The 14198-nt window shown below is 41.8% G+C and overlaps 1 protein-coding gene across 1 annotated transcript in view; it reads right to left on the bottom strand.

The window, feature by feature from the left end:
• Positions 1-14198, bottom strand: part of PKHD1 (PKHD1 ciliary IPT domain containing fibrocystin/polyductin) — a 433649-nt gene that overhangs the window by 394904 nt on the left and 24547 nt on the right. Inside the window, exons 11-19 of the mRNA XM_054569476.1 lie at positions 12898-12999; positions 11895-11990; positions 9427-9568; positions 6513-6627; positions 5238-5516; positions 4120-4209; positions 3945-4035; positions 2315-2457; positions 760-887 (exon numbers count right to left, since the gene is read on the bottom strand). Coding sequence (XP_054425451.1) covers positions 760-887; positions 2315-2457; positions 3945-4035; positions 4120-4209; positions 5238-5516; positions 6513-6627; positions 9427-9568; positions 11895-11990; positions 12898-12999 — 1186 coding nt within the window. The remainder of the gene's footprint in view (positions 1-759; positions 888-2314; positions 2458-3944; positions 4036-4119; positions 4210-5237; positions 5517-6512; positions 6628-9426; positions 9569-11894; positions 11991-12897; positions 13000-14198) is intronic.

Genomic DNA, 14198 nt, shown 5'->3' on the forward strand with positions numbered 1-14198 from the left:
AAAACAAGAGCACAGAGCAGTGTGCCTGCAGTCCACTCCAGTTAGAACCCTAGTTCTCGAACCTGGGGGCCTGAGGACTATTCAGCCAGGAAAGATCCCCTGAACCCCAGTGCCCAAACAGCCCTGGGTGCCCTGGGTACACACATCCAAGACAGGCTCAGCTTAGCTGTGATATCACATTAGTGAATCATATTTTAAGGCAATCATTCATTCATGACACTCGATGTCAGCAGCTTTTTTAAATTACAATATAATTGTCTGTCTTAAGAAGATTATATGTTAGGCTCTAATGACAAGGAAGATTAATACTCCTGGACATTACTGGACTATTTAGGTTTAAAACCACTTGCAAAACCCATAGGAGATTATCTGGAAAGAGCACTGAATTGGGGAATCAAGATGCTTGAACTTTATTCCAGAGTCTTTTTTACTCACTGAATGAATATTTGTGAATCACAGATTCTCTGGGCCCCAGTTTTCTTATCTGTAATGTCAAGGGATGCTCTCTGAGATCTCTTCGAAATATTATATTCTATGATTTTATCCCTATGAAAAATATCAGTTTCCTTCTAGGAAGTATTATATTTCAATGACTAACTGTTCTTTAATGAAACTTCTCTGGGCTCCATTTTTTTTTCTCATCTGTGTTTAGAGCCCCAAGTTAGCATCTGAGTCTCAAATATAAGAGGCCACTGTCCCAGAGACAGTTAATCATCCCAGTGGGCAGAATTTCCACACACCTCCCTACAGATTATCTACCTTTCGGGACGGGTCCCCAGGAGTCTCCAGTCACAGGTGATGTTCTTAATGATGTTTTGAAGATCAGTTGTGAAGGACACAGTCACCTTCAGAGTCTTGTTCATGTGACCTTTGTATGCAATGCACAGCTACAGAAAACAAATAAGGGCTTCAGCTGTATTAGTGCAAGAAGCAGCCATTCAAACAATGTGGAGTGAGGAAAGCTCACCTCCCCAGGACCCTGCCTCGTGCTGGGAGACAGTCAGCCCAGTCCCTACCCCCCTGGAGCTTCCTGGCATAGCTGGGGAGACAAGGCAGATAGAGTGAATTGTTATCTGTCCAAAAGAGGGTTATCGAATGCCTAGCACTGTGTTTAGCAGTGACAATTTTAGAGTGTCTCAATTAGAAAATTCTTGTCCCTGAACTCTAATTCCCCACCATCCTTGGTCTCTAACTCTGAGTTAAGTAAAATTGTTTGGCTCAAAAAAGTCTTTAGAGCAAAATTTTTTTTTACGTTAGCACTATTGACATTTTGAATTGGATAATTTTTTTCTCATGAGGGGGCCATTCTGTGCATTTAGATGTTTAGCAACATCCCTGGAAACTACTCAGCAGATGTCAGTAGCGCTTACCCAATGCGACAACCAACAATGTCTCCATAAATTGACAACTCTCCCTAGCAGGCAAAATTTACCCAGTGCGAGCCTCTGCTGTACAGGAACTACTAGGAAATGGGTGGCACCCCAACCTGAATCATTTAGCCCTGGTTCCCAGTGCCATTCAAATAGGAGGGGACCTGAAACCACTGCCATGCACTCAGCCAACCCCGCAACGCTCACTCTGAGTCCCACAGGGCAAATAACCTGCACTCTTTCATGAAAGATGGCAGAGCTATTGACCCAAAGGATGTAAAAAGGGTTAAAGAAATGTAGCAGTCAGTCCATCAAGAATAACACTGACTTAGATAAGTAGCAACAACCATCCCCAGCTGAGTCCTAACCACTGCATAGGCACTTGACTGGATTACCTCATTTAATTGTCACCAAAATCCTGAGAGGTAGACAACATTATTACCCATTTTTCAGTCAAGTAAACTGAAGTAACACACAGAGGCCACACAAGATATCGAGTCAGAATTCAAAACCAGATAGCCTGACTATAGAATCTGCACTTATACCAAAAGAGCAAAGAATATACAGGGCAGGGAAAAGTAGGTTTACAGTAATATAATGGAAAATAATGCAAAAATTGATATTAATAATACAAGAATAAACTGGTCCACATACTCACAACTGTAAGACTACTTTTGCCCATGCCTGTATAGAATGTAAAAAGCTTTCATAGGTCTCACAGCAAATACAAAGGTATTTCCATGTAACAAGTAGCAAATGGAGGACTGGAGGTACCTGTTCACACCTAAAACAGCATTGAAGAAACCTAGAATCTCAGCCCAAAATGCTTTGAGCACATTACAGCCATCACTCATTTGTGTTTCTGTTTCTTCATCTCAACCCTCGAGAGTAACCCCAATCCTTTTCTACCCACCTTGCCTGGAAGCATGAGGGTTGCTACTTACGTGTGTGTACTGATCCAGCCGGTAGCCCTTCTGGGCAGCCAGGGGCTTAAGGATAAGATGTTGAGGCTGACGGAGGCTGAACCTCCCACAGAAGGGCTCTGTCCTGCTGGTGAGGTCCCCGTCAAAGCTGGAACCTTCTGGGCCTGAATGCATTCCAAATAAAATTAAGAGACAGGGTAGATGTTAAACAGGCAGAGCTTCTCAACCCGTGTGAGTTATGGGTTCACTGTGATCTGGGCCCGCCAGCCCATGCATGAGCTGGGCAGGACTTAGGGTGCCTGGCAGCCCCCAGTATGAAGGCTCCAGCTATGAAAAATCCATTCTGTCTGCCCTGGAGCATCGAAAATATACAATAGTCCTCTGTTACCATGGTTTCACTTTCCACAGTTTTACTTAACCAGCAGTCAACAATGGTCTGAAACTATTACATGAAAAATTCCAGAAATCAACAACTCACAAGTTTTAGCTTTATGCTGCTCTGAGTAATGTGGTGAAATCTCTCACTGCCCCTTGCAAGATATAACTCACCCCTTTGTCCAGTGTCTCCATGCTGCAGACACTCTCCGCCCAGTAGTCAGTCACTTAGTGTCCCTCTGGGTTATCAGATCCACTGTCATGGTATCACAATGCTTGTGTACAAGTAGCCCTATTTTACTTACTAATGGCCCCAAAATGCAAGAGTAGTGACACTGACAGTTCAGATATCCCAAAGAGAAGACGTAAAGTGCTTGTTGAGTATCAATATGGTCAATAGTAGCCTAACATTTTGTCATAATGCATGCATTATTCACCTCACTTCATCTTATCACATGGGCATTTTATCATCTTGCATTGTCACAAAAAGACTAAGAGTGAGCACAGTATAAGATGTCCCAGACACAGTGAGTATCTAAAAAGTCAAGAGTAACAGGACTAAATGATGTGTGCTAATTCACATTCACATAGCTTTTCTTATAGTATGTTATTATAATTGTTCTATTTTATTATTAGTTATGACTGTCAATCTCTTCCTTGCTTAAGTTATAAATTAAATTTTATCATTGCTATATATGCTTAGGAAAAAAACATGGTATATCCAGGGTTTCATGCATTTGCTGGGAAGGGATAAGGGAGGATTACTGTCTTACCATTTTCTATGTGAACAGTAACATGAAAAACTATTGACAAGCAAAAAGACAAGGAGTGTCAACTCTGACTTAGTTCACCTGAGTATTTTAAAAATACACCCTCTCATTTTTATAATTCATTAAGACTACTGTTTTGTGTAATAATTCCTTTATTCAAGATACAATTTAAATTAAACAAGATGTACTGTTGTGTCGCTTCCCCCCTTTATCTTTTGCTCTTTTCCTACTGTGTGGCCTGAGATAGCATCCCTTAACTCTAACTCCCAGCATCCTTGGTTTCTAACCTGATGGCCCAGGAGGGGTGCCACACCAGACAGCTCCCTCCCAAGCAAGTAGCCGCTCCTTTGGCCACTCAGTGTCTAAATCCAGTTTCCATATCTTCATTTGACCGCGTTAACACCTTGGATAGGAAATGAAGATTGTTCCCATTTTACATAAAAAAGAGAGAGAGAATAGACAATAATGGAGAAGAGGGTGAGAATTTGTCAAAGCAGGGACAGCACCTTGTTCAAATCCAAGTCGGAGTAGGATGTTAGCCAAAAGGGGTTCCAGCTGGCATTTGACTGCAAGTAACTCTTCAATGGCTGTTTGAATCTGTTGAAAAGAAAAACTACCAGGAATTCATACTGTGGGCATGAAGACTGCCCCCACCTCTCATTATCTGAAGGAGGTCCCCACCTGATGGGCTGTGGCGTTTGTAGAGATCGGCTGGCTAGAGACATTGTCCCAAGTGAGGAAGAATTTCCCTGTCCCAGACACAGTGAGCATCTAAAAAGTCAAGAGTAACAGGACTAAATGATGTGTGCTAATTAAACCAGAGAGATAATCTAAGAACATACTTCCTTGGCTTGCTATTTTTTTAATTAAAATTTCAAATTTTTAAACTACCACCAAGAACTATCTGGAGAACACTAGTGTTATCACCTAATGAAAACTTGTCTTGGAATATTGTACATATCGTGTCTCTATTTATCTATTCTACCCCCGCTCTCCATTAGAGTGTGAGACAGATGTTGCCCCAGAATGGCCTACTTTCAGCCCTTCTCACCAAGCCCTCTCTCCCAGGAGTGACCTTGTAGGCAGAAACAGCCACATGGCATGTCACCCTCTCATCAGAAGCTTATTCAGTCTCTGCTTTGCTTCCAGTACATTCCCTGCCAGGCACCTTACAATTTTGTCATGGAATAAGACCTATATCTTTTATCACTCATTATCTTCTGTTTCTTCCTGTGGCTATCTGTATACATGTTTTTCTATTAGACTAGAAGCTTTTAGGCAGAGTCCATATTGACCTATCATTGTACACCAAAAAGTGAACAACAAAAACACACCAAAATTGTTTAACAAAAACAGGGGGCATAACAGAGAGACCCAAAGGTCTTGACCTTTAAAAGTAGATTTAGAAAACACAGCATATAGGGAATAAGACCTGAATCAGTTAAAAGGCTATGAAATTTAATGTGTGTATACACTTTAGCACACACACATGGTTATAGGTATTTAGAGGACTTTATATATTCTTTAGGTAATAAGTTTCAAAAAGAATATTTACCTGGACTTTAAATTCCTAAAACTAAGTCCAGGAATAAGGTAATCTCAATAATAAGACTCTGAATTTTTTTAAATGTCCCCACATCACTATTGAACAGATATCCTATTTCTTTGTCAGCAGAGCGATATTTACAACTCAAATTTTCTGGCTCCCAACTAGTAATCCTTCCACTAGGCAACACTATATCCCTTCTAGAATTTAGCCCCTGAACCTAACACTATGGAACTGGGGAAGAGATGCAGACCTGGATCTCTGGAAGTCTCTGAGCATGGATTCGGATCTGATGCTTCTCCCGGAGGTAAGTGCTGACCACGTCAGGATTCAGCCAGGTGTTATGGATCTGGACACCAATTCTCATCCCCCTGCTGGGGGCTCTCCCACACTGCTCTGCCTCCAGGTAGTACCTGGTTCCACCAAACAGCTCCAACTTGGAGGTCTTCTGTTGCCAGGTCCCTTCATTCCCATGCTGCTCCCAGGAGTCAAACCAGTCAACGGTGCCCACCTTGATGGAGGCCACCTTCACCTGTGCCCCAATAAACATATCACAATCAACACTATGAAGTTTCTGAGCATTTCCTTCTCAAACAGTAGTGTCTGGACAGCTATTAACAAGGACTGGTCTGCCTTTTCCAACAAGCTGGCCCAGTCGCAGTAGAGCCTATGGTTGTTTAATTTATGGTCCTCTACCTCGTCCCTCTCTTTTTCTCAATTGAGTAGTATTCAGATGAGGCTGGTTGGGCCACATATAGAGTAGAAACAGCCAACTGGAGTCCCTGGGTTTACATGATGATGCATATAAAATAATATTAAGTTCTTTGAGAAATCTAGAATGACTGATCACATCAAAATCTATAACGTTTCTCTACCCAACTAGCAAGACAATTGGGTAGAAGCATGTTAATAATTTGAAAAAAAAAGATATTTTTGTTCTTTGTCAATAGCACTAATGAATTTGGCGTTTGTTCAAATCACTTTTCCTTATTCTTCAAAACTGATCGGGAAATTCCTACATAAGACTGACTATGTCCCTACCCAGAATTAGGAAAAAAAACACAAGCTTTGGAGTCAGACAAATCTAGGTGCGAATTTTAAATACTCTTTGTCTCTGATTATCCAAGTGGCCCTGGATTTGTTATATAATCCTTCAAAATCTCAATTTCCTTATCTGGAAAACAGAGATAAATATGCATAGCTCACAAAAATACTGTGAAAATTAGAGCCTAGGTATATAAAAAATGTAGCATAATGCCTGGTTTACAGTTAGTGCTCAGTAAACAGAAGGTGCCAATATATTCAACCAAATTCTTTTTCAACAATTAAAAGCATGTCAATTATATCTCACTTTAAAAAACTTGTAAACCCCTCCCCCAACAAAAAGAATATATACTAAAATTCCTGGTTGCCTGCTGGTGTGTTACAACTACTAGTGGAACATGATAGTTTTAGTTTTGATTCATTTATTTATTTTTCATAAGTGAGGGACTGGGGACAAGGAAAAGGAAAATGATAAGGTGAATACCTTGGCCCTGGGATCCTCTGATAGACTGAAATGCAGCGAAGCTTGGCTGTCTGCCTGGATCCAGAAAGTGTAATTATTTGTCTCTGGGGCCACAAAGAACCCACTGAGCCGTGCTCTGTAAAGCAGAAGAACAGAGTCAAGCCAGAGCAACCAAGGCCTGAGGCACTGGCTTTTGTGCCATGTGATTGCCCGGAGCACCCTGGACACGGCCGTGGTGCCCAACTAGTCTCAGCATCTCAGCCCATGTTTCCACACCAGCACAACTCCCCCTGCAGTCATGTCCTCTTTGGGGAAGTCGTAGCCCCCCAGCATAGGGTGGTCTGGCAGCTTAGATGAGAACCCACCTCACACAGGCAGGGCAGGGTCTGGTCCATGGTAGGAATTCAGTCAGTAGTAAGTATTATTCTCATTACTAGAAATGAGGGGAGATCAGAAATTGCTCTGACTTGATCCTTGTCTCCTTTTCTAACACAGTCATACATCACAAGCCATACTAGATTACCACTCTGGCTGATGTCAGACATTGGCCACTTTACATGCAGCCGGTGTAGCTGTCATTGTATGTGGATAATCATATAGTGGCTAGTATGTTTCCTGTCAAATAATCATACTCGACTTCAAGACAACACTGTGCTGTTGTACACCTCTTTATGAGGAGTAAAGTGCTAGACCTGGAATGGTCCTGAATGATACCAAGAGAGCCTTCTCTCTATTTTCTCTCCTTCATGCAGACATGAACTGCATAGAAACAGGTGTTTGCTTTCCTAGAAATAGGTGTGTCACAATACTGACGTGTCCTCTTTGAAATACCATATTTCCATTCCCATGGGGAAAGAAGAACATGGGCCATACTGTGGCATAGAAAGGTGGACTTACGGGGAAATCACAAGACTTGAAGTCAGAAAAATTCAGAGCTTGGTTCTGCCACTTGACATTTGTACAATATTAGAGAAGCCACTCTACCTATTGGAGACTGTTGTTCCTCATCTGCAAACTAGCTCAATAAATGTTTCCTCAGTCATTGTGTCTCATAAAGTCATGTATCTTAGAAGGCCTGGGACATAGTAATAATGCAATATGTACCAACTGAGTTAAAGAAGAAGGTCAGGGACACACTTGGATACACTGAAGAATTTCATGAATACTGCTGTCTCGCCTTGCTCTGTGATTGTACACACACAAGGGTGGTCGCTCCTCAAGGATGATGACTTTGTCCTGGACCTTCTAACCCTCACAATACTGAGCACAGTGTTGTATTTAATGGAGGTGGTCAGTAAATCATTTTTAATTATTTGGAGGTTTACTAATTAAATAATATTTCACACATACACACAAAAGTATTTGCTCTGAGCTTATCAGATATCTCAATGCCTGCTGAGAGTCTTTGTTTCCAATTAAAAAGACTATGGTCCACAGAGAAAAGTCAATTGAACATGCTAGTGATTTCAAATCAAAATACAGAGCCTGCAACTTTGAAGAAGATTATAGGCAATGTTACAAAACAAACACAAATACTAGTGACCTGGCATCAAAGACAGATACGGCTAAGAAAATTATTGAACTATCCCAATAAAAGTAAAAAATATTTTCTGAAATAGTTTTGAAAATAACTCTTTTAAAGGTTCAGTAGTATAATTAATTTATCAATTAATAAATATTCCAATATTTAATTTGAGATTTTTGAATTTTAATGTAATGAATGACAGAAAATAGAAAAAGTTACTCTCTAGTTTATGGCTCCTCAAAATGGCAGTTAAAGAGACACACCCGGCAGGTCATGCCATACAGCACAAGGCTCTTTTGTCTTTGGAGGTAGTATGATTCTCTCCTTAACACCCCCCACACGCTGAAAACTAAAAGGTTTTCCTTTGTACATTATTGATTGTCCTCAAAAACTATGATAAAGACGTACTATTAGGTGTCATAAGGGACCACAAATTATTGCCACTTTAGAACCATCTATTGGTGGTTAAATACCTAGTTAGTAAGGCTTCCGGGACAATAGAAACTCTGTTTAGTTCACAGATTTCCTTCCCTACTTGGCTTCTTCAATGTCTGAAATTCCCTAAAGAGGGAATAAAGGCTTTCATTCCACAAACGAATTAAAATTTAACATGGCCAGATCCTTGGAGGAGCTCACAGAGTGGCTGGAATTCACACTCAGGGGTCATGACCAACCTCCCTCAGAAGAGTAAAGAATCACCCAGTAAAGGATCTATGCTTCTATATATATACACTGAGAGTACATTAAGGAAACAGTTTGTCTAAGCAATTCTCCATTTTTTATACTTTTAAGCCCAATTTAGGGAACGAGAAATTTTGGCAATCTCTTTAAAGGGATTAAAAGGACTCAAAACAACATGATCACATTGCAATGACTACTACTGAAAACAATGTCTCACAGAGCCCATAATAGCTTCCCCTCCTATATACCAGCCACTAGGCTGACTTTTGACACTGGTTGGTTTTTCCAATGGAACTATTTGCTGCCCAGCTTTTGCTCCCTCATATGACCACAGGGCAAACACCCTCATCTTTCTTTGGCATCATCCAGGGGTGAGTTTCACCTCTTAACCACATACCTGTGACAAGTTTTACCCTGCTCTCTTTTAAGTCTCTAAGCCTAGTCAGCTCAGTATTCCAATTAAATCATCTCCAAATTAGACTGCAAACTAAGTTGTATAAAATATGAAATTTGTCTATTAACCAAAATGTATCATGCACCTATAAAGGGCCTGTGGTGCACTTGCATGGCTACCCCTGGGAGAGAACAGTAGTCAAACTCTGCTGTTGTGAAGTTGGTGGATGGATACACTCTACCCTGGAAATCTCATCACTTACTTTCTGTCTCCGAGCCTCACCTAGGCCACTAATGATACTTTCAATACGGACTCTTACTTTTCCTACAACATACCTGAAAGGATGCCCATCTTTTGACCAAAATCCAAATGGAGAACTGGCATTGGGGACAATCTGCCACCTGTACCCAGGGGTGGCTTCAGTCAGGTCCAAGCCCTCAGCAGCATCTCCAACTTCAAAAAGAAGCCCCCGATTGCCTGTAAGACATGTGTATTTCATAAACACCGGGGAGCATTCCTCCCCAATTTGAGGAATTACTTTACTTCAGATAACTGAGTCAAGATGATCCAGGCACTAACTAGAAAGCTGAGTCAACTGAGACCCAGATGGAAAAGTCATCCAAGAGGTTCTGTAGATAATACAAATAATACAAATGTTCTGGAAAGCAGAAAATGCTGCTTGGTGTAGGATTTAGCATCCTGGAATGAGGGACTAGATAAGGAATAGTGAGGAGAATATTTTCAGATGACCAGAGAAAAGCAGGGAGCCCTGTCTAATGGGAGGGCCTGGAGAAGAGAATCACTAAGTCCTGGAGAAAATGTGTACGAGCAGCAAATGCTGCGGTTGAATAAAAGCGATGCTGTGATCATGTGCTTGGACTTGATCGTTGAGGAGAGGACTTCAATGTCTTTTAAGGTCCAGTTCAGCCTGGAAGCTCTAGTCCCTAAAACCCTTCTATTCCCCAGAAAATTAGCCTTAGTTTGCAGACCTGCACATAGAACAAATTATGTGACATGCAGCTATTACGTGACATTTTCAACTGTGTTGTACTTATTAAATTGTGTTTTATATTAAGCAAGCCCTGAGACCAAAGGCACATGTGCAATCAGTAAGTATTGAATACAGACTTGGATTGAGGGTAAAAGCTCTGGAATCATATATTTGTGGGTTCAGATTCCAGCTTTGCCACCTACCAAACATGTAACTTTGAGCAAATTGTTTAATGCCTTCTCATGCATGGAGCCAATAATAGATAGAAATAATGCAGAAAAGACCAAGGGAGCTTGCATTATATGTCAAATATAGCTCAATAAACCTGGAAAAAAACTGAGTCAGTTTGACAATTCTAGTTTTTTTTTTAAAAAAAAAAAGACCAACGGAGCTTAAGCTTTATATACAAAGAGCCCAAAATATACTAAGTACTCCATAAAGGACAAGTAGAGTAATTATTATTATTATTTTAAACTACTATTACTCCTCATTAATCCTTCAAAGGAGAAGTAGATAAGGAATAGGCTGAAAAATAAAAGCACATTTCAATGTATTACTTGAGGTTTCTCAAGCTCAGCACTATTGACCTTTGGGTGAGGTGTCTGTGGGGGTTGTCCTGTGCATTGAAGGATGTTTAGTGTCACCTCTGGACTCCAGCCACTGGAGGCCGGTAGCACCACCACGTTCCTAGTTGTAATACTAAATGTTGTCATATGTCCCCTCAAGGATCATTGAGAATCACTGCTTTACATAATAATTTGCTCTACTTCTATAGAAGAAATTTCAAAGCTTTTTCATAAAGGTCATTGTTAACACTCAAGAACCACTGCATTCAGGAAATTATCCTACTACTACCCAAGCAGCTAAAACAGGAAAACCTCAAAGAAGGGACAGTTCTCCATTTCCTGACACAGGAAACACACATTCTCCCCAACACTTGCTTCAGTAGTTTCCTTGGATGGGAGCTTTCATGAGCGAAAACCGCAGCTCTGGGGCCTGGAGGATGCCCTGAGCCAAAGCTCTGCATGCCTTTCATGCATGAGTGGCCTTTCTTTAGAGAGGTTCTCTGCCCTGCTGGGTTACTTCCCTTCTAAGTGCTGAGCCTCTGGAGTTGAGCTCACTGCCTATGGATTAACCATGAAGTCAGCTCTTGTGGGTCAGGTAAGTAATACAACGTGTATCTTGTGGTTCTGGGCTATGTAACACACCAACTGCCTTTACATCTAACTATACTGAGTCTTCAGTTCTGAAGCTTACCAGCAAAGTGTGCCAGTGATGTATTTTCAATTTGCAGCCATGAGGTGGAAGCTTTAAACAGAGAAGTGGAACATTGCCTTCTCCGTTTCCTCTCATTTCAGCCATAAACTGGTGGTGATGTCACAGTACATCCCTACTCTTCAAGTAGTGGACAGGTGCATGAGGGAAGAAGAGGCAACATTGAAATGCCCTCCTTTGTGCCCCACCCTCTGGCCTTGTCTGATGCTGTTGTTATGAGCACGCTCTAATGTTCCTGCATAACAATGTCTTGATTGCAGTTATGCTTCCAGGATCATGGTGTCCGCTGAACCCCACTGGCCACTTGTCTGGCTGAGGCTAGGAGTGCAGTGTTGATGAACATCTGAATAAAGCTAAGAGCCACTCTGAAATGAGAGCCCTGTCACTGGTATCATCATGGCTCCAGAGCTCACTGGGCGATAGTCAAAAGCTGAGACAGAACGCCAGTACTTTTGTTTCTACTTCCAAGCCTGTCAGCTTAACCATGACAGTTAAAATGCAACCAGAGGTCATTGACCAGCCTGGTAACTTCCTTACCTGCCTGCGGAGCAGTGAGCCTTGCACCTTCTCCTGGGGCCCTCGTGGTGCACTCGATCTTCCTGGGAGACACATGTCTAACATCACATGGAATGCCTGAGGGGAATTTTTAAAATTAGATAGATAGAGATATAGGTATAGATATGGGTGTATAGATTTGATGGCAAGACAATAGGACCACACTGAAGAAGACAGGTTCCTATTCTATAGCAAAGGGCCAGATGTAAATAGTAGAGCAAAAGTTGTCACCTGAACTGAAGGAGACCAGGAAAGGAAGAGCACAGAACAGAGAGCAGCTTATAAAATCAGAAAGAAAGCAATGCAATGCAATGCCACACACAGAAAACGTACTGAACCACTCAGCTGAAGTTGGGAGAGTATGTGTGACTGTAAGAGTATGAGGACATGCTCCTGCCTCCTTGGTGTCACCAACTACAGGAGCATCCCACCTGGCAGAAAAAAAGGTCTAGATAGGTTCCACAAAAGTATTTGTCAGGGGAGCATTCCAGAAGAATCTGCAGAGCAATTGCCTGCTCACTCCAGCTTGTCCCCACAGAGAAGGCTACATGGGGAGAGGGGTTGCCTATTAGTAGGAGCAGACCTTTGTGAACAGGCAGTTGTGCTTTTCCCTTCTCTCCACTCCCAAGATGGAGACACCGAGGTAACTGCCCGTAAACTGTGTGTCTGAAGGACATCCCATTATTGTTACATGTTTGCAGAGCTGCAGGACCACAGTCCCACCTGGTCTCAACCAAGCACAGGTAAAACACCTGAGAGCAGGATGGCATGATGAGTCAGGAGAGACAAAGATTGTTTCCCCCAATTCTCTCCACGCCATAAGAGACACATAATCTCCTACAGCAGGGTTTCCCAACATCCCAGCCCCCCATTCATGGAAAAATTGTCTTCCACAAAGCTAGGCCCCAGTGCCAAAAAGTTCGGGGGCCACTGTCCTACAGTATTTAAAACTGTAAACTATTTTCGGTTATTTCAACTTAGTTACCTGCAATGGTAACCTGGGCAGGAATGTCAAAGAAATCTCCTGTAATTGTGATGTCTGTTCTTCCCCCAAGGCTCCCAGTTTCTGGAAACACAGACAGTATTTCTGCAAGAGAAAAAAAAAAACGGTAAGCTTCCAAATATAGACCAGGATGTGACCCAGATAACAATATAATAATAGAAACTATCAATAATTTATTTCTTACCTTAACTTTCTGATACTAAGCAACAGTTGAAATTTCTTCAGTAATAGTCATTTAAAATGTATATAATAAAAAAGGACTCACAGACAATATGTCTAATAGCATATATTATATAGGATTAATATTTGAAAGGAAAGGGAAATGCAGTCACTCGGGCTGTCAGCAAAATTACTTACATACCATGGCATTGTCTTAGGAAATCTGTCTTCTGACCTCCAGGACTCTATTTACAAGTCACAGAATAGGAGGTTATACTTTATGGAGGAATCGACTTTGAATGCACCAGGCAAGGCCTCAATTTATTCATATGAATCTGCAATGTGCTCGAAGCAAAAGCGTGAGTCACACTGTCCTCAGCCCCCTTGCACGGCTCCCTGTCCTGCATGCTCCCCTCCCCCCATAGCCCCACACTCACCACCTCACACCCAGTTCTTTCAAGCAGCGTCCTGATTTCTTCAAAACCCTACAGGGGTATGTCACATATCCCTAAGAGTGTCACTTTTTCTGACCTGTTCCTCTTCTATGATCAAACTTTGACAGTTCTTTATTCCCTCAAGGGGAGAGAGGAGTCATGATCTATGATAAATTGCAGGTATGCAGAAGCTGAGCGGGGAGGCTCTGTCCCACAGAGCCACTCTGGGTCACCACGGATGGGGAAATAAACTGTACCAGACACAATTTGCCTGTCAGGAGAAGAAGTTGGCAATTCCCTCTAGTGGAGAATGCCCCAAGCCCCTGTGCTCAATGACTTTTATTGAAAGGGTTATCAGTGGGGGATAGGTAGCAGGAATATATAGGTAATCTAATTACATCAGTATCTTAAATTTACAGAGTTTAGGTGATGTTTGAAGAAGACAAAGGGCAGGAACACACTGATTTGCATGGGTCTGAGATGAGTAAACATAAGAGTGCCAAATGGTTCAGGGTCAGGGTCCGTGAATAACGTAAATTTCCTTCCCAGCATGAGCTGGTTATCACAACTTAAGGGAAAAACAAAGCTGCTTCAAGGAGTGTAATTTACTTCTAGGCCTGATTTACCCTGAGAACCACCAGATCCAGTTTAGGGCTGTACCTGCCTTTAGTATTGTTTCAAGTCTGAGCC

This window comes from Pteronotus mesoamericanus, unplaced genomic scaffold (assembly GCF_021234165.1).
Source record: "Pteronotus mesoamericanus isolate MK-2021 breed Mesoamerican mustached bat unplaced genomic scaffold, CSHL_Meso_final contig_20, whole genome shotgun sequence".
NCBI lineage: Eukaryota > Metazoa > Chordata > Mammalia > Chiroptera > Mormoopidae > Pteronotus > Pteronotus mesoamericanus.